Genomic DNA, 18,105 nt, shown 5'->3' on the forward strand with positions numbered 1-18,105 from the left:
TTCGGGGAGTTATCCTGAGTTGGGCTTTGTGCTGCTGCTTGGCGGCTGCAGTTCTGTGTCCACGTTGTCATCTTGACTGACAACAACTAAATAACTCCAATAAGTGATGGTGCAACTTGTGTCCTAATCAGTAGATGTATATATATTTTAAAGCCGCAATCTTGCACCTTAAAACATTTTATTATTTCTGTTCTTGTAAAACTTGAAGATAAAAAGTGCACGAGGCCGCAGCCGTCCAACATGCACCTCTGCGTCTGTCTTCACGGTGGGTTGTTGGGTTTTTTTTGTTTGTTTTTTTAACCACTCAAAGAGGAAATCACATGGCGGCGATGGACAGCCAGTGACTCTGCTCCTCCTCCCTCACATTCATCCTTTGTCTGCGGGAGCCGATGACAGTGAGTGAGTTGTTGTTGTTGTTTCTTCCCCTCCTTTTCCACAGCAGTGCGCCAAAGCGAAGCCAGATGCACGCGTTCGGCAGCACAAAAGGGAGACTCTTGGTTTGCCTCTTTTATTTATTTATTTTTTTACGCTTCGAGTCAAGTGAATGAATAAAATATGAAGCAAAGTAAAGAAGGAGGGGATTGTTTTTACAGTGTGAGGGTGTAAAAACAAAAAAAAAAGCTGGAAAAATAATTAAAGCCATTGACTCGGGTCATCTCCCCTCCCCTCGTGTCTTCCAGAGGCCACGGAGCAGGGGGTCGGAGTCGGTGGTCGGCGCGAGCTCAAGTCGGTCCCCTTCATCAGCTACCTGTCGGCGCTGCAGAAGAGTCAGCTGCTGACCGACGACATCGTGAGCGGCGTGGAGATCCGCTGCGAGGAGAAGGGCAGCTGTCCAGCTGGCTGCCACCTGTGCCATCACCAGGCCGTGACGGGGGCAGGGGGAGGCGTGGCGTCGGCGAGGGGCCATGCTGGCGGTGGCGGTGGTGGCGGCGGAGGCAGGGGCGGAGAGCAGCCTTCCCCCGTCCCCGTGCTGCTGGAAGTCAGCCGCGTGGTTCCCCTCTACAGCCTGGTCCAAGACAACGTCACCAAAGAGGTGAGAAAGCAGCAGGACAGGAAGTCTGCGTGTCTGTGTGTGGGAGGGTAGGTGGTTGGGGTTTAAGGTGACTGCCATTGAAGCACTAATGTGCGTCAACATTGCTCCTGTAGAGAAAATGAAAAAAGGGAGAAAAAAAATTAAACCCACTAGCAGAATTGTTATTGAATAAGATAAAAAAAAAAAATAATAATAAACAGAATAAAACAGCAGAATTGAAGAGAATTGAAGAATTACAATTCCTTCAGTATTAGGTCTGTTATATACTTGAGTAATTATTTCATTCTTCTCTTCTCCATTTCTGCCAGTTCATTTTCATTAGAAACGAAATTGCTTGATGCGTTTGACTCCCAGTAGCAGAAAGTTGAAGAATCTGTCCTGAGCGTGACTGTATTTACGTAGTTATTTATTTATCCCTCCTTTCCCCCTCCCCTCCCCCTCCCGTGCCATATGAGGTGGCGTCATCCTTTCGCCGCGCTCACGTTCATTGTCCGGCGCTGCAGTTGCGCGCAGCCGTCCCTAGGTGGCAGTAGTTGGTCGACTTTGACCGCTGGAAAAGGAGCACTGTAATACAGAGGGCACAGAAAAAGATGACATCATGGTTTTCTGCTCCTGGTGGGGAAGACGATTTGTATATGTGTGAGATGGAAGCCGGGCGCGTGCACGCTCGCGCCCGCGCCCGTGCTCGCGCGCCCCTGCATCCAAACAAGCTCACGCAGCTGAATGTAATATCGGCTTAATAGATGCACGTTTTGGGTTTATGATTCACCCGCGTTCTGAAAAGTCTGGGGGGATGTTTTGCGCGGTGAAAGTTAATCAATGGGATTTCTTCTCGGGGGGGGTAATTTAGGACGGGGCTCGGGTCTCGGGGCTCGACGTGACATTCAGCCCCGCCGCACACATCGCCCCCGTTTGGGGTCTTCATCCTGACGTCTTGTCTTTCTGCTTCATATCCGCCGCTTATCTCCCTCCGTGCACGTGTAAACCGGCGCTGCGCACGCACGGCATTGCAGGAGGCAGCCAGGGCCAACCCCCCCTCCCCCCCTCTTTCCTTGCCTCCCATCCCTCCCCCCCAATCAGGCGTCTAATTACCTTACCCTCTAAAATGACTACAGGGAACAATAATACTGGAGAAAGAGGAGTTCGAGGGGGGGCACATACATTCGTATACAGGCGCGCGCGCACGCACGCACACACACACACACACGCTCAACAAAGCTGGACCGTACGTGCCGGCCATAACAAGCACCCTCGGCCCCCAAAGAAAGGAAGGAACAATCAATACCAGACGATCCCTGGTGGGACTCATCGATGGCTGAAAGTGAGGAAGAGCAAAATGTCTTCTTCTTTTCCTTTTTTTTTTTTTTAATACTCCCCCGTCCCTCTCTCCCAAACACCTTGCCATCCACCCTCCTCCCTCTCTCTCTCTCTCTCTCCCTCTCGCCCTCCCTGGCGAGGATGTAGAGAGTGAGGAGACGTATGAGAAGGCGGAGACTGCTGCGGCTGCCGGCCCTTCTGAGGTAGCTGGAGGCAGGATTATTAGCCTCTTATTGATGTCATCCACTCCTTGGGGGGGAGGGAGGGAGGGAGGAGGGAGGGTGGGAGGGAGAGAGGGGAGGCCATCACTCTGCTAACCCCCACCCCGGCCGCCGCCACCAGTCTGAGAGTCACATACGTATATTGCATTAAAAGACGGGTGACACGACAGCCAGCTTCGTTCTCTCTCTCTCTCTCTCTCTCCATCCCTCTCTCCCTCTCTTCATCCATCTTCCCAGCGTTTTCTTCTTGGATCGGACTATCGAGAGAGACAGATGTCGCTCTGCACAAGCTTTCTCGGAGATGAGGGGAGGCTTGGTTTGCTTTTTTTTAATGGCCAGCACCGGCTCAGCTGCAGTCGAACCTGCAGCGGCCGTCATGCACCTGTCACTCACTGGGGTCTTCTCATTATTAAGGTGGCTGTAGGTGCAGGGTGCCCCCACCCCCCCTTCCATCATATAATGTTACTTGTCCCCTGAAAAGACCACTTCCAGCAGGGGGAGGAGTCGGTGAGAGCTACGAAATTGAATGTTAGAAGTCCCAGACGGGCTTATCTGCCCTCCCCTTTGTTTGATTTGTGTGGCTCTGTCAAAGAGGAAAATGATGAATGATGTATTTCCCTCTTCATGCGACCACTGCCACCATTATACCTTGTCAAGGATTTGGGGCGAGGGAGAGGGAGCGGGGGTCGGGGATGGCGAGGGGGGAATAATATCCGCAGAACTGATCCTATCAATCCATACTGAATGGCTGTGTCCTCAAAGACGGTTAGAAGGTCCTTCTCGGCTAGATTTCAGTCCGCCCAAATGGAAATTAGTTTTCTGGGAATCGTACTATTGAAATATGATGTTTAAATAATTTCTGCATGGCAGCAAATGCGTTTTAAGGATTATTCTCCCACCAGCCAGCATTTAGGGACTGGTCTGCCAGCGAGAAGAGGTTCCAGTCGAAAAACTGCTTTCAGTGACACTTTTTCCTCTGAAAGGACTTGTTGTTTTTAAAGTTTAAACGTGTCACATCAAATTAAATTCCAAGGAAAGGCTGAGTGCATTGCATTTATGTTTTAATTTTTGCCTCAATGCCCAAAGGGTAGTGGGCTATGTGAGTGTTTTCTCTTTTTCTTCTACCTCTTCTTCTTATTCTGCAAGTGGCTTTTTTGGTTTTTAATTTCCACGGCTGTGCCAAAAGGACTTCAGCATGTAAACCTAGAGACACATCCATGCATTTGCCAGTTGCATAGAAGGAAAAATTGCAGAGGCTACGTTTGTCTATGCCCATATTTTAGAAATAAAATGCCACCACTTCTATCCTTTTTTCTTTTTTTTTTGCATTTAGAAGAGCAGGTTTGTGTTTTACTGCCCCGTTGCTACGCTACTCCAGCATCTCAGGGTTGCTTCTCCGATGGCCTGATGTTGAGCTCGCCTGTGGTCCAATATTTGCGGCGCTGTGACTGAATTATGGCAAACCTTTTGAACAAATTGGCTGCGAGTCTAATGGGTCACAATGTGCTATATCTTGCCAAGTGGCCGCTGTCACGCCTTTACATGGGCCTTCGTGGAGCAGCTTCATTAGTGCCGCGACAGTGAGGGTGCAGAAGAAAGAAAAAAAATCCACCAAAAGAAGGATTCCAGCTTTGAACCAGCGTTTGGTGTGAAGATATGAACTTGCTAGCGCCGCGACCATCTCTTTCTGTCTCTCTAAATTGCCCAAGGAACACATCCTGGATGCTGCGGTGAACTGTGGGCGATGCTCCTGTCGCACGGTTCATTATCTAATGAACACATAAAAGAGGAGTGGGGGAGAAAAAAAGAAAAGTTCTGATCCCAAGAACATCACTTCAGTACCAAGGAGAGTGCTTACTCCAAAAAAAGGGAAAAAAAATCATTAAACAGATTTATGGGAGCCCTCCATGGCTTGTGCTGGGCTACTTTATTATATCCACCTAGCAAAAACTAATGCAGTCCAATGCAACAGTCACACAATAAATCCTACATTTGTGGGCCAAACTGCATCCTCCCACTTTAACAAATGCAAAGATTTACTGGCCCGGCCGCTGCATTAGCCAGCGGAGCTTTCATCTGGGTTTACCGCTTACCTGACAGTTGAAGTCAGCGTTCAGTGTGCTACGTCACTTACACCTATTAAAACACCCTCAACGTTAATTACTGCACCAACACAGGCTAAACTTGGTGTTTTGCTGAAGCCCCGCAGTCCCCCGTGATTGTTCCATCTTTCTGGTCAACATGAATTTCCAGCAGAATTTTCTTGCGTCGTACTTTTTGTTTTTTTGTCCCTCATTTAACTTGACTTTGCACTGCAAGGGAAAAAAAAACAACAACAAATATTAATGTTCACAAACAATAATACTATGTTTATGATCTATCATCAAAGTTTATCCATCACGACTTGTGCTTCCTCCTTTTGAGTTGATTTGAGTTTATCTTTAATGTCCACTAGGGGAATTTGTTTTCGGCATCAAATGCATGCATAGCGTATAAAAACACATACAGACAACAAAGACATCAGACACAACACCAAAGTAGGAATTAGTAAAAACCAAGCAGCACTGATCAACATTGCACATTCCCTAAGCTCCAACACCAAACCACTTATAAGGCAAAATGCATCAATCCCAGAGCCTCATTTGATTATTATGATCCACCCCAAGTCAAACAAAGCAAAACAATTCATCATTAGCAATATAGTGCAGTAAGAGACAAACACACAAAGGAATTGACTGCTACTGAATCAATCAACGGCTTTAATTACAGCAGATTATGTCTTGGATGAAAAAAAAAATCAACATTTGAGAATAGAATGTAGCACCTTTAAATCTACTAGCAGTGTTGCTGTAATAACTATAACAGTATAATTGCTGGGAGAAAAAAAGTTAAACAAAGGTAGGATTTTCTTTTTTGTCATTGCTCCTAAAAAAAAAAAAAAAAGTGGACTCTCCCATGTGGTCAACCTCTCTGTGAACTAACCACCTCACCCGTCCCCAGAGGCCGGGTTTCTTGGAAAGACTCCCTCTCCCGAGGTTCCTAGAACCAGCCCCTTTGGCTTCCTTCGTTAACGCCATTAAGCCTTTGAAGGATCGGCGGGGATTGCGTAAACAACATTTGACGCCGCGCACACACACGCTCAGGTCACCGTTGACGACGTCCTGTGCGCCCGCGCCGACCTCGACTCCTCGCCGCAACTGCTGATCAGCACATAAATCAATACTGCGGGCCAGCTGGCCAGTGTTTTCACGTATTAGCCCTCGGAGACGGACAGTAATGCGGCCCGCTTAGACTAGACAAACAGATTAATACATTAAAGGGGTCACGACGCCTTCCCTCCACCTCCCCCCCGCCCCGCTTGCCTTTCTTGTAAGTCACAAACGGACTCCTTTGCGAGAGCGAATGGTCCAAATCGTGTTTCGGTGCCAGTGTGTCTGCGGCGCGGAGGTGATGTCAGCGTTTGGAGGCCGGTTGGCCGCGAGGAGCCGGCGCTCGTGCGTGTGCTTGGGGTGGGGCGGGGCGGGCGGTGGGGTCACAGGATGCTCGCACGTCCTCTCGCCTTGCGTTTACTTACTCCTCAGCTCAATCCGTTTACATCGATAAGGTCGATGGAGGGGAACCGTGATGCATTTTCCACCATACTGGGAGTCCTGGATGGTGGAGGAGGAAGTGGAGGAGGGGGCATGATAAGACCCACCCACGTCACAGAGAACCTTTATTTTTATTCAGTTAATTATTGAATGATTTATTCATTTTAAATAAAGCACCAGTGATGAATTTGGATGGTCCCTCCACCTCTATGTAGGGAACATATATAAATATAAAAATCATATAAATCCATAGTGTTCTGGGAAATGCATGAACCGCGGTTCAATCAATAGAGTGTAGGGTATCCTCGCCTTGAACACAGGAGGACCCTCTCCCGGGACTTTTCCTCCGCTCTGCCTTAATCCGGCTACGGAATTTTCACACACATTCGACGCGTCGGTGCCTCATCTGCAAAAGAAAAAGAAAGAAAGAAACGCCTTCTTTCCCTGAGATCTCCGTTTCACCTTCCCACCCCCACCTCATCCTCAGAAACACAATTAAATCCTCTGTTTACCCGCCGGAGGCTCGGTGGAGCCGGCGCTCTCGGAAGGTAAACACGGCAGTATGAAGGTGTGACCCGCTCTGGTTGCCCTCCAGCGGGTCATTTCTCCTCTGGTGTGCGTTGTTTGCCTAGTCTGCATGCACAGGAGGATCTTGTAATTTATTTTTTTTAAATCATGTTTTTTTTTGTTTTTTTTGTTTTTTTTGTTTTTAACTTCATCTTCAGCGGGCCGTACGGATCGACTTGGGTTGTGTGTGGTTTTTGTGTGTGTCCAGATGGTTGGCATTGTATGGTCATGGATCACCATGATAACCACCCATGGCTGACGGTAGACGTTGAACCTGTCCAAAGTCCAGGACGCTCAGAGAGTTGGGCCCCTCCCCGAGGACGACCTCTTTTCTCTCGGACCATGTTGGCTTTTTTGTGAACCACCCCCTTTATTTTAAAAGTGCGGGAATCATTGTGTGATCTAACCCCCCAATTCCAACCCCGAACACTGAGTGCCAAGTAGGGCACAATGGGTACCAATTCTCCGGTCTTTGGTACGACTGGACCGTGGATCGAACCCAAAACCTGCCAGTCGCACGGCGGACACTCGACTACTAGACCACTGAGCGTTTTGAAGTCCATCTCACTCGCTGGCCCTGCAGAGGGGGCCCCCCGAAGTGAAAGCGAGCATCGGGAAGAAGTCAGTTCCCATGAAGAAGCAGCGTCCAGATCTCCCTCCCCCGGCCCAACAATGCAGTGTTGTGGAAATGCTAACATCAGCTTGGGAGCGGGCGTTCTCCCCACTCTTGTTTTTGGCGGCGCTGCGTGCCTGCCTGGCCGGGACCGTGCCCACAGTCATCTCAAATATCACTTTGGCTAATCAGCACGCTGCAGAAGTCCTCCTTGGCATTTCTCCAACGAAATGAAGCAACCGACTGCGGAAATCAGTCTTTAATCGTGTGTGCGTGTGCGCGCAAACATGGCCGCTTGCGTGTGCCAGTGCGAGCGGGCTGCCTGCGAGCTGTGTGTGGTCCCATCGCTTCCTCCCCTCCGCCAGCAAATTGCAGTCGTGCCATACTGGAACAAAGGAGCGGCTCCTTTCTCTTTCCCCTCGGTTTTTTATTTTTTCACGAACGTTTGTCTTTCAGTTGGAAGCCCGGCGCCCGCCCGCCGCTGATAATGCTTCCACGCGGTTTTCACCGCGATGGAGCCCGACCTCCAGAGTCGCCCGCCGTCAGGAGCGCCGAGTGCTCCATCGATCGGCAGCAGGAGCCAGAGTGCTGGCGAGCTCCCTCCGACTCTCCATCGCGCCAGCGGCTTCAGGGAAAGCCCTGACGTTACATTTTACTGCTTTGACGGCCGTATTGGCATCTGGCTGCCTCTTAGATGATGACTGAGCTTTGATTTTTTTCTTTCCCTCCTCCCGCCCTGCCTTCTTCTAACGAAGCAGCGCCAGGAGATGCTGAGGGAGATGATGTCATCTCCTTTCGTCCCCTCCTCCATCCCTCTCGCAGACAGACTGACAGCACCGTCGCGCGCGCGCGCACACACACACGCACGCACATACGTTGTGAAGGAAGGAGGCGGGGAGTGTTGCAGCCTTCACACCTCCTTCATAAAGTCACAGCGCATCCATGATATCGCAGCGCAAAGCTCGCCGATGTTGGTGAGATGTTCCTGCTTCCCGGTAATTGGCAGCAGTTGGTATGAAAAGGTCACTCAGTGCGTGTGTGCGGGTGCTTGTTCTCCTCCATTTTTGAGACCCCTTGTGATTTCCAGACCTTCACAAAGACACTCCACCAGACCATCTCGCTGAGGTTGAAGTCTGACTGATTTGCTTCAAAGGCAACTTTCAAGGCAGCGCTTAATGTATTCGGAGTCACGGCGTGGACACAAGCGCAGGGATGCAGTTCCCAGGATAATAATATCTTTCATTCAAATAAATCAACAGTGATCGATGCAGAATAATGAGGCATGCAAAGTACGGGCATCAGTATGCCGGTGTTGAAGGATATACACTTCAATTAATCAGGCTGCAGCCAAAAATAAAAACCCTGAGCAGGACAGACCTAGGCTTTGTTTACACGGAGACGGGTTTCTCTGAAAACGCGCAAACATGTCTGCGGTTCGGCCTTTTTACCTTACCTGGAATTCATGTAAACGCAGGCTGACTTATCTTTTTTGGAACAACCTTAACATGGACCTTTTAAGGCTTTGTGTTCTAAAGTAACTCGAAGCAGAAGTTCAACTCTGTCGTTTAGCTTCTTTAAACACAGCATTCTATAGGTGTTCTTCTACTTCTTCTGCATTCAGGGAGTAGACTTGCGGGGCCACACCAGGCCTGGCATAGGAACTACATCAGTCGTTTTCAGCGTATCAATGTAAACGGGAATTTTTCTGAATACGGCTTTATGTAAACACAATTTTTTTTACGAGAGTGTTTTTCAAAATGTGCAGTTTCAAAAAAATCTGTCTCCGTGTAAACAGCCCCCTAGTCTAAGGGATCCTTCCCTGCTGAACTCTGTGTGGACTGAACTCTGCCATCTATGTACATAAACACAACTTCCAAAAAAAAGTTAATATATTTAAATTCCCTGGAGTTTCTTCTGCATATGTAAAGGCTCTTTTTTATTGCACAACTGTCTTCACGTGTAGCGTAATGGTCTTGACCGTGAAAGCACAATTTTTGTGGTTCATTACTTTTGTTTCAATTTTTCATACTGCACGCATCACTTTGGCAACTTCACCGTATGTTCACCGTACCAATGAAGCGCTTTAGATTGAATTTGAATTCAGAGACACAGAGAGAGAGCGAGCGAGCGAGCATGTTCTGGCAGATAATTGCATGTCTCTCACCTCCCCTGTCACCCCTTGCAGGCCTTCAAGAGCGCCACCATGAGCTCGTACTGGTGCGCCGGAAAGGGCGACGTCATCGAGAACTGGTGTCGCTGTGACCTGAGTGCCTTCAACAACGACGGCCTGCCCAACTGCAGCCCCCTCAGGCAGCCCATGTAAGTGTGAAGTGTGATGCCGAGGAATGTGTGCATTGGCCACCGCGGCGACGTGCACTTCCGCCGCCGCAAACACCCTCAAAGATTTTTTTTTCTGTCAGTCGAGCCACTTACACCCTTTCAGAACAGAACATGCTCACAGGTGCGCTAATAATACCTACCAGACCTTTTTTTTTTGTTCTTTCTTTCTTTTTTTTCTTTTTTTACTTCTCCCATTCCGCCCCAGTGAGTCATTCAGCCAAGCTGCTGTTCAGAACTTTTGAACGATCAGCAGAGAGTCGACGCAGCGGGGCTCTTCGGCGGGAGGATGAAGGCAGCGCAGGGTTGGTGGCAGTGAAACCGTTTAATTAGGGAATGAAAATGAATGATGCTGGTTTTATTTCAGTTTGACGAATCGGCCGTATTATTGGCGTCGGGCTACAAAAAACTATAAAAGTTTAACAGTGTGAAATAAAGTCGGCTGCCACGGAGGATTCAGGGGCCAAAGACCTGATGGGATTTACCGCCTGTGGGATCCTCTGTTGTTTTATCACACCTGATCTCTGCTTTATCAACATATGAACAGTTTTCCCAACAGTGGCTCGACCTTCACCAATAACCTTTACTCCATGTGTTTTCTTCAACGGCATCATTAAATGTCGTGGGTCTCTTCAACAATAGCGACCCGCTGATGCTTTAAAAAGCAATTTAGCTCTCGGCTTTGACCGTCGTCTCATTTTTTAGGAAGTCTTACAAAAATTCCACCGGGCCAATTAAATCAACTTCGGCATTGTCACTCAGACGTCTCCTGCGCTCTCTCTCTCCCTCTCTCTCTCTCTCTCTCCCCCCCTTCAGTCTCCTTTTTACGGCCGGGGGTTAAGGGGTTTGGCGATGGATCAAACTGTCATCCGGTTAATGACCGCCCATTACTTAAAATCTGTCTCGTAGATCCCAAACGCTGCGACTGCCAGCCTGAATTTAAATGAGGCTTTCCCACAGGCGTTTCGCCACGTAGAGTCACGCCACGCCGCGCTGACTCGTGTTTCCGTTAACCAGTTTGGGACCACGGCGAAGCGCCGCTGCACCACCTCTGACGACCCGGCCAGCGACGCCGTCCTACAGAAGGATGGAGGCCCTGCCCAGAAACTGAGAAAAAAGTTTCAGTTTTTGAGTGTTTGCATCCTGCATAGACATGAGGGTTTGTTTTTTTGTTTGTATCTTTATTTCTTTCTTTATTAAATATTGGAACACTGCAGAAACCTCTTCAATGTTCAGTTTGGATTGGAGTTCAAATGCGAAGCTACAGAAAAAGGATCTGCGTACCAGGATCTTTAACCCTCCACTAATACTGCTGTAAATGCCACGCAAAAAACATGAGGGGATTTACAGCAGGGCAGCAACAGCTTTTATTATTGTCTTTGAAGATGAAACTGAGTTGCGTGCCTTTTTCATGAAAAAGGGATCACCCATCTCTCTCTCCGTGCCCTTTTTTTTTTTCGAGGAGGCAGCTGCGGCACGGTGGAAATGGAAATATTGTGCTTTTATCTCCTGCGAGGGATAAAAGAGGAGAAAGTGCCCAGGGAAGACTGCTGGGGAACAGGTGACATCGGAATGCTGTTATGTCAAAGCAGCTGTTTGCCATATTGTAGTCCGGTCCAGTCCTGCAGCAGCAGCAGGAGGGCGACAGCCCAAAAGAAAAACGCACTGACCACATGCGATCCCCGACTCTGTTTGGGATTCATCCCATGCCGAGGGCTGTTAGACATAAATTGCACACAAACAGCCCGCAGACGTGCAGGATGCTGCTATCTCGTGAACCAATTATTGTCTCCGTCTTATCTTGGTCCGCGTTTCCTACGCTTTGTTCTCTCCATCTAGCCTCCGTCTGGCCCCCTACCTGGAGCCCTCCAGCACCATGGTGGCCCTGGAGTGGACCGACGTGGAGCCTCTGATTGGCTGCAAGGTTTCCGACTACATCATCCAGCACAAGCGCGTGGAGGATCCCTCCGAGGCAGAGGTCTACACAGGTAGGAATGGCATTTAACTTCCCCTCTGCCACCCACTTCCTACCCAAAAGTAATACGTTTCCGCTCTCTAATTTGTCCATAAGTATGTTCACCGGGGGTCTGATGAGTCAAAAATCACAACGGGAGCAACGAGGTCCAGGTTTTGGCCCGGATACGGAGCTCACAGAGAGAGAGAGGGAGAGAGATGCTCAGACCAGGCATGAGAGCTGATGACGCAGGGGCAATTTATCAATTGCCATAAATGGCGCTGAGCACCGCGCCTGGGGCCAGGTGGGGGGGGGGGAGTGGTCACGGTTGTGACGACGATCGGTGGGTGAGTCAGAGGAAGGGTGATAGGGGGTAGAGGGGAATTTAATAATACCGGAGAAATGAGGTGGTCTGGAAGAAGCTGGCTTCACTCATTGGGAAGCATGGACAGGCCATCGATCAGCCCCGGGAGGAGCGCTGATGAAGCGCCGGCACCGGCCAGTGAAGGAGGCTACAGACAGCTAGACACAGGCCTGCTGGCAGAGGTGAGCCAGGAAGGGCCAGATGGTTGGGTGACTCACTCCGCTGCGTGCCAGCCGCCGCCATAAATCACGTCTCCGTCCTGGCTATTTGAACTTATTGTGTGTGTGTGTGTGTGTGTGTGTGTGTGTGTGTGTGTGTGTGTGTGTGTGTGTGTGTGTGTGTGTGCGGGTTTTTTTGTTTTGTTTTGTTTTGCTTTCTCTGTTATCATCTCGGGAGTCGCCGCACTCTGCCGGGAGTGTCCCCTGTCTTTTCACGAGCCAAACGGTCAAAATATCACGTATAAATCACGTTTAAAATATCTCAACCTTTATGTTGTTTGATGGCATCTTGAGGGATCCCGATGCAGATGCACCTGCAAGTGGTCCCATGTCTCTAGGACAAAGTTGACTTTTGACCCCATAGACTTGCATGGCATTAGGGCAGTGGTTCTCAAACTATCAAAACCAACATTCTTTTTTTTTATTATCATGAACATCAACAACATCAGTCATGCGACAACATCACATTTTCTACCTGCCACACGGGATGACGTTGAGCGTTGCGTGCACTAAGTCATAATATCGCGCCAGTCGCGGCGTAGATCACGTACTGATGCAAAGGTGTTTGATTACGTTCTATCAGCGCTGGAAAACTGTTCATTATCCTCTGGCTTTTTCTCTCGCGGCTCGTGCATTAGAAAGAAAATAGACCAGACGCCGAAACGATCGCTGCGCGGCGAGAGCCGGCCGCGGAGGTGCGCCCCACTTCAAGTCTGCCGTGAACGACACCATCGTTCCGCAGCTACTCGCGGAACGATTCTATAGCCAAAAGTGGCCAACAACAAAGAACACTGGCCACCACCGGACTCCTGAATTCTTCTTTTCGTCCCTGTCAAGTATTTGTCCATCCTGTGTACCTGAGCAGTGTTTTTCTTAGCTACAACCTACCGAACACTTTTTGTTAATTGTTCCGCCGTGGAAAAAGTTCAGACGTGAAAACATTAGTTCCCCTGGGTGCCCCGTCTCCCTCCCGCCCGGTGTTTCGCACGAGAAGTGGCTGAGAGCTGGAAATTTGATTGATACTATTTATAGGACCAGTGTGTGATTTTTTTTTTTTTTTTTTTTTATCATCTAGTTGTAAGAAAGCGTATAGCCACCTTTTTCCTTTTCTCCCCAGTTTCTTTCATCGCAATTTCAACTTTTCTCTGTTTTTTTTTTTCCCTGCTTGTCCCACTTCTGCTTCATTCCTTCTGCAGAAATCTGCTTGTGCAGTTACTCCCTTGACCCACAATATATCCATTATTAGTGTTTATTATAACCAAATAATGAGAATGATAGTAATGGACATCAACCAATAACGAGCCATATATTGTAAGTGTTTATATTATTGCTCTTATTTTTATTGATGCCTGTAAACGTTGAGCCTTTCAGCACTGTCACTGTCATATGACAGAGGTCATGAGAGAGAACTTCCCCCTCTGGTTTTAGTTGATGGATAACTTCTCAAGTTACATGTACCTAGATAGCCTATGCCAGGCATGGGCAAACTATGGCCCGGGGACCTTATGCGGCCCGTTAAGCTTTTTTTTTTCAGTGAGTAATTTCAGTAAAGCTAAATATCGTGAGAGATATTTTGTTGCAACGCATATTTCATGTTCAATTGACATTAAAACACATGTTTTCTACATATCCCATAATATATTTTTCCTCCTACGAGGTGGGTCACCAAAACACTCCATCCATCTGCTCCTGCTCCAGCCCCTCTGTCAAATTTTATGACTTATTGTGGCTCACCAGTCAAGAAGTTTGCCCACCCTTGGCCTCAACCATTCTGACAGTAAATACAGTCACGTTAGTCATTTTTAGATGTAAAAAGATCTCTGTTTTTGTTTTGTTTTTAAGCTAGTTTCCATTAAGTTTCCATGCAGAAGGAAAGAAATTCAAATCCCTTCTATGGGTACACGGGGAATCATACAGTATATTTGCAGATCTTTGTACACCGGCCATATATATACACTAGTGGAAACAAGGCGTATTTGGCAGGAAACTGTGGTGCAGTTTACGTTCCCCCTACAGTGGAAACATTGTGTATGCGGATGATGCTGATGTTGATGTTGAGGCGCGTTAAAGGAAAATGAATAGGAAGTGGAGGGGGGTGGCTCCTATCATATATCATCTTTAAATCATTGTGCGGATCCGAGGGTTCTCCGTCGCAGCTGCTGAGCTCTGTTTCTCCCGCCAGTGCCCCCGATGACTTGAACACACAGGCGTTGACATAGAAACACAAATTCCCCCGGCGATGCTGCCGCCGCCGTCAGTGGAGCCTCCCCTTCCACATTTGGCCACCGAGCAGCTCTAATGGTGCAGTTTGTGGATAGATACTTGGATGGATACATTGCTCAAGGGCATCTTGGTGGCTTCTGCGAGGCAATTATTTTTTCTCTCCTTTTATTTTCCCCCTTCATATTTTCCAAGGCTGCGAGAAGCCCGACGGTCTGAAACGGTGGACTCCTCGCAGCCGTGCCATCTTCCCCTCCGTCGTCGTCGTCATCGCAGGGCGGATGCTCGATTTAGAAGGAGGGGAAAAAAATGACTTGGCTGCGGCCGCAGTAAACTTAATTTAACAATCTGCGTAATTATGGGAAGAGCCACGGCTTAATCAGTGCTGATATCTGGCAGTAAAGTTTGTAAATGTTTGCAAAGAAACTTGAAGTGGTGCGTAGCAAAATCGTACGACGCAGTTTTTCCCTCGGCGCGATGCCTTCGTGGGCCGTAGGAGTGGGTGAACGTCCTCCTCCTGCGTCCTCCTCTGACCTTCGAGCTGGACTGGCTGCCTTTCGTTTCTCTGCCTCTCTGTTTTGCCCCGTTCGCCGCCCCAGCTCTCCCGCTGATGCAGACGTCACGGCTGATAAACAATGTTTCGGCGGTTTTGTCACGCCGCGCTGCGTCCGAGGTACTTTAACCTCGAAAAAGTTGGACTGGACGGAAAAAAAAAAAACAAAAAAACAATAAGAAAATGGAAAATACAGTTGGTAGGGCAGCAGGGAATAAAGGGCGGAGCTTAAAAGGATGATGACACAGGCGGTGGCCTGAGAGACACACAGACGGGAGACGCAAACACTGAAGTCGCCGCTGGAAGACGCCGCTCCGATTAAGGCGGGCGTCACTCACGGCGCCACCTGCGTCCAGCGGTCGGGATTTAGCGGCGGCGGAATCCGCAGAGGCTGAGTTTGCGTCTCTCCCTCCCCGCCGTCGCTAAATAGAAAGACTGCCTGAGGCTGGTGTCTGAGAGACGGGATGGATAAACAGACACACACACGCACGCACGCGCGCAGAGCCGTGCTGAGCGTGAGTCACGTACTCAAAGCACACACAATCAGCCATGTGCACACTCATGCAGATGGCAGACGGGGGGGAAAAAAGCGACGGCGACACTTGGACGCGGCGCTCGTTACGTTCCGGGAGCCGCGTTTTTATGTCGAGGCTGTCTAGACGTCGACTGGGAGGCGACGCGCCGTGTTCCTCGGGAGACGGATGACCTGCGGTCGCTCTTGTTAATAGGCCGGCGGGAACAAAAAAATAAAGAATAAAAAAAGCCAAACAATCAGAGAATGATGATTGCTTTATGTTTTTTGGCATAAAGCTCTCAGGCTAATAAAAAGTGCATTTCCGATTGATTGTTGGACAGGATTTTCGAGATGAATGCAAAGGTGAGTGCTCAAGTTTTTTGTTTTGTTTTCTATCTTCTGCCTCTTCTGCACCGCAAGCTGCTGGAGGCCCTCTCGGCTGTCTCGGGGTGAGGGCAGGGCGGGGTCAGGCCCTGGACGAGTCTGCAGTTCACTGCAGGGTCAACACAGGGACAGACAGAGACCTATAGAGAGAGAGAGAGAGAGAGAGAGAGAGAGACGTCTCTCCATCCACAGCCTCATTCACACCTGTCCTTGCAGGAATGTTGGACTGGGAGTCAAACCAGAGACCTATTTAACTGTGAGCCCAGTTAACTTGTGTGTTGAGTGTCATTCAGTCAGGAAACAGTTGTTTTATGGTTATAATGACGTCATTTTTATACCTCTTCTTTGTCAATTCTACCTCCACCGTCCTCACCGTGACTCCGGCCCTGACTCGCCACTGAGGAGTCGAGCCTGTTTTGCAAAGCAGCCGAGTGTCTTCACAGGCTGACGCTTCCATCCACGTTCGCGGCCTCTTCAAAATGATCTAATAAGCCTTTTTTTTCCCGACACGACCCCTTTTCTTTTTTTTCTCTCTCTTTTTAATCTGCGACGGTATTCCGAATGAATAGATGCAATCACCGAGCCCTCTAGGGAAAAAAATAAATAAAAAAAATACCAGACTGTGAATAGTGTCTTCTTTTATGCTAATGTGTGCCGGCGGTGTTGCTGGAGTGTCGAACCCCCTCGCTTGGTGTAAATTACCTCGTGCCCGTGCACGGCGCTGCACCCTCCCTGGGAGAGGAGTGAAAAAGCCACGTCAGGGTCTGAGTGTGTTTCTCGGAGGTGTCCTCCTCGCTGATCTCACCCCCGCCTCCCTCTCCTGCCTCCCCCTCCTCCCCCATGCAGTTTGTCAGCCACTACTTCACTTCAACGTGCTCTTGGCTGGCGTCGGGGGGTCGGGGGGGCCTCTTACCATCAAATCCTCTTCATTAATTACCTCTGAACCGCCGGGTCATAACCCCGTGAATGAGGTCGGGATTTTTCCCCCCTACCTGTGTGTTTACTTGACTACCGGCGGGGGGGTGAAAGCCAGAGACTCAATAAATCGCAGTGTTAGTCGGCCAGCTTATCTCGCCTCCCCCGTCTCTGCGCCTCTTTTTGTCTGACCCTAAAAGGATCGGGACGTCCCACCGACCAAAATCACTCGGTTGCCTCCACATCTGCGCAAAACATTAGCAACCGGGGGGGGCGGCGCCTCGGGCTCCCGACCGGCTCGTCAGTGGTCGTCAGTCAGGTTCAACGTTGAAACCTTCCTCCCCCTGGTCACTCAAGGTCCCCGGCCCCCCCTTTGAGGGAGGTGGACTTCCTGCTTTGATATGGAGGAGGGGAGCGCATCGATCATATTTCTTTGCATTTTAACCACGACTGACTTGAGACCTATGTAGTAATGAAGCCCACGACAGGAAATTGTGCATCAACATCCTCAACAATATAGTACAGATGCATTTTATTGAGATTTAGTTTTATTTCCCAGACATTGAAAATTTTACCCAACCGAGACGCCGTGAGACTGCGAACAAGTCACTTTGCTTGCCCCTTTGTATTTCCATTGCTTTCCGAAAATCTCCCCGTCCGACTTGTCTGGGCTGGTTCTGCCGTGCCAGTTCATTCCGTCTGGACAGATTTTGATTCAGTGCTCTCTCTGCCCCGAGGGCTCGAGAACCCCTTGACTAAACAGATTTCCTTTCAAACTTTTATACGGACCAGCAAAGGGCAACAGCGATGCGGAGAGGAGTTTCAGTGCAGTGCCAGGCTCCATTCTATTGGGAATTTATGTGGGAGCGCTCGCACAGCGTCGGCTTGGCCGCGATTCGACGTAATTGATGACATCAGCACTGATCATTTGTCAGCGTTCTTCTGTTTAATGGGCATATTTTTCTTTTTCCTTTTTTCCTTTTACTTCTTAAACCCTTAGACTTAAATAATCGCTGCTGTGCCGTGGAGAATGTCAGCTCTTAAATCCTGGTTACCACTCGGCAGCTGAGTTTGTCTTTGCCCATCAGTGGAAGAGCTTGACTGCGTTGTCCATGAGAACCTCAGTAGACATTAAAAAAGAGGAATCTGCATTTTCCAATCGGACCCGACGCTCCCACAACAACAGTTTTCCTTTTAGAAGGTGCACAGAATCTGAGAACAGCACTGTAGAACTTAGGTGTGTTGCCAACCACTCCTGTTGATTGCTGTAGAGGTTGAACACACACACACACACACACACACACA

The 18,105-nt window shown here is 49.0% G+C and overlaps 1 protein-coding gene across 2 annotated transcripts in view; it reads left to right on the plus strand.

Annotated features, from left to right (window-relative positions):
- Positions 1 to 18,105, plus strand: part of astn2 (astrotactin 2) — a 253,967-nt gene that overhangs the window by 210,020 nt on the left and 25,842 nt on the right. For both annotated transcript variants that reach the window (XM_076043609.1, XM_076043608.1), the window contains exons 17-19: positions 681 to 1,033; positions 9,527 to 9,660; positions 11,518 to 11,666. In XM_076043609.1, the coding sequence (XP_075899724.1) occupies positions 681 to 1,033; positions 9,527 to 9,660; positions 11,518 to 11,666 (636 nt within the window). The remainder of the gene's footprint in view (positions 1 to 680; positions 1,034 to 9,526; positions 9,661 to 11,517; positions 11,667 to 18,105) is intronic.

Source organism: Nelusetta ayraudi, unplaced genomic scaffold (assembly GCF_046127955.1).
Source record: "Nelusetta ayraudi isolate G7.1 ecotype Tasmania unplaced genomic scaffold, CSIRO-AGI_Nayr_v1 ptg000076l, whole genome shotgun sequence".
Classification (NCBI taxonomy): Eukaryota; Metazoa; Chordata; class Actinopteri; order Tetraodontiformes; family Monacanthidae; genus Nelusetta; species Nelusetta ayraudi.